Genomic DNA, 2,500 nt, shown 5'->3' with positions numbered 1-2,500 from the left:
AGGCTCCTCCTCGTAATCCTCCGCCTGAAACACAAACTCTTTTATGTCACTGCACAAAGCACTGAATCCAGACCTCTGCCAAGGCATTAGACCCGCTCTGAGGCTCACCCGGTCAGAGGTCAGAGTTCAGAGGTCAGTACTCACCCGCAGAGGTTTGAGGGCCTGGGCGTCTGAGAGGAACTTGAGCAGCGTGGAGGCGGCGAGCAGCAGAAAGGAGCGGTTGATGGACTCTCCCCCCTCCAGGCCACACAGGGAGAGTTTATACAGACCGTTACAGGCTTCATGACGGACCGCGGGCTGCAGGGACAGAGACAGGGGCAGGGACAGAGACGGACAGACAGGGGCAGGGACAGAGACAGGGGCAGGGACAGAGGCAGGGGCAGGGACAGAGACAGGGACAGAGACAGAGACAGAGGGACAGGGACAGGGACAGGGCAGAGACAGGGGCAGGGACGGCAGAGACAGACAGAGGGACAGGGACAGAGACAGAGGGGACAGACAGGGGGACAGGGACAGAGACAGAGACAGACAGAGACAGGGAGACAGGGACAGGGCAGGGGCAGGGAGGGACAGAGGGACAGGGACAGGGACGGGACAGGGACAGACAGGGAGGGACAGAGACAGAGACAGGGAGACATGGAGATGAGAGTCTTTCAATAATCTGACAACTCCAGAAATCTCCAGTAGTAGTAGTAATAACAGTAGTACTAGTAGTAGTAGTTGTAGTAGCTGTAACAGTAGCAGTAGTAGTAATAGGAATAATAGTAGTAGTAATAGAGATAACCGTAGTAGTAGTAGTAGTAGTAGTAGTAGTAGTAGCCATAACAGTAGTAGTAATAGCAGTAGTAGTAATAACAGTAGTAGTAATAGTAATAATAACCGTAGTAGTAGTAGTAGTAGTAGTAGTAGTAGTAGTAGTAGTTGTAGCCATAACAGTAGTAGTAATAATAGTAGTAGTAATAACAGTAGTGGTAATAGTAATAGTAGTAGTAAGTAGTAGCAGTAGTAGTAGTAGTAGTAGTAGCAGTAGTAGCAGTAGTAATAGTAGTAGTAGTAGTAGAAGTAATAATAGTAGTAGTAATAACCGTAGGAGTAATAACCGTAGTAGTAGTCTTAGTAGTAACAGTAACAGTAATAGTAGTAGTAACAGTAGTAGCTCTGTCTGAAGCTCTGTTACTCAAATTAGACTTTAATCTGAGTTTCATTTGAACAGTTTTTCGGTCAATCAAACTCCAGAACAGAACCGTGACAACGCTCATATTGATCCCAGACTCCTGTTTTTTTTCTTATGTTTTCTTACAACTTTCTGGCAGTGTTTGCTAATGTGTGCGTTGCGTCGTCACGGTAACAGCTGCGGAGTGTGTTTCTGTACCTCCGGGATGAGCAGGGTGAGCTTCTTGAGCCAGTCGTGCAGGTGCTCGCTGTCGGCCAAACTCGACTTTACCGACGAGGAGCAGTGAGCCCAACTGACCAGCAGCCACATGGAGTAATGCGTCACTGGAAGAGAAATGTAAAAAAACAAAAAAACAAATCAATATCATCATAAACGGAACTGAACCTGGGACGAAACTGATGATTTTTACCGTCTTAAAAATGGAAAAACCAGAAGTAATCCATTTCAAACAGTTTGCAGTGAGCTTCAAGTTATTTCTCGCCTAATTATTCACCACAAAGAGTTTATAAAAGCTTTTCACAACAACGACAAAGCGCATTTCCTGATTCTATGACCAAAAAACGCTGTAAAATTAAATACAGACTTTACACAATGGACTTATTTTGTTCTTAAGAGCTGCTTATACAATATAACTGCACAGGGGCAAGATACGTTTTATTTTATTTGAGAAGAAAATCACGTAGAGGATCCTAGACGAGTGTGATCAGGTTTACAAAATTCTAAACTGGGACACACCCGGTTTGGGATGTTTGGGGTAACTAAAATTGTGAAAATAGTGTGTAAGATTGCGCATTTTCGTACTCTCGTTATTGCTGAATTTTTTGGTTTTATGGTCATTTGCAAACACTTTTTGGGTAAACAGATTAGTCAAAAATTGTGATACAGTGTTCCCTCGTTTATCGTGGGGGTTAAGTTCTAAAAAATAAACCACGACAGGTGAAATCTGTGAAGTAGTCAACTTTATATTTTTTAATTATTCTATCTGTTTTAAATCTGTAAAACTCCTCAACACAAACTTTATACAATTTTTCTCAGACTTTTGTTATTTTTATGTAACGAACCAATGATTCAGTAATTCTGTAACGGAGTCCTACAGCGCAGAGTCCTGCATGGGTCCATTTTTGGAGACTCGCACCCACGCAGGACAGGACCGCACCGCACCCGCCTGCACCTGCCCGCACCTGCCATCACCTGCCATCACCTGCCCGTTAACCCGAGATTATATCAAACTTTTGCGCTGCCCACACCACGGACTGAACCAAGACTAAACCAGGACTAAACCAGGACTAACCCAGGACTGATTCCAGGACTGAAGAGGAGGACTAA

General features: G+C 44.4%; 1 protein-coding gene across 1 annotated transcript in view; it reads right to left on the bottom strand.

Moving 5' to 3' along the window:
• Positions 1–2,500, bottom strand: part of usp34 (ubiquitin specific peptidase 34) — a 140,822-nt gene that overhangs the window by 61,632 nt on the left and 76,690 nt on the right. The window contains exons 39-41 of the mRNA XM_055158681.1: positions 1,373–1,497; positions 145–297; positions 1–24 (exon numbers count right to left, since the gene is read on the bottom strand). The exon at positions 1–24 is cut by the window's left edge and continues 78 nt beyond it. Coding sequence (XP_055014656.1) covers positions 1–24; positions 145–297; positions 1,373–1,497 — 302 coding nt within the window. The remainder of the gene's footprint in view (positions 25–144; positions 298–1,372; positions 1,498–2,500) is intronic.

The sequence above is a fragment of the Boleophthalmus pectinirostris genome, unplaced genomic scaffold, assembly GCF_026225935.1.
Source record: "Boleophthalmus pectinirostris isolate CB_2022bp ecotype Guang Dong unplaced genomic scaffold, ASM2622593v1 HiC_scaffold_22, whole genome shotgun sequence".
NCBI lineage: Eukaryota > Metazoa > Chordata > Actinopteri > Gobiiformes > Gobiidae > Boleophthalmus > Boleophthalmus pectinirostris.
This window is presented reverse-complemented; position numbering and strand designations above follow the sequence as displayed.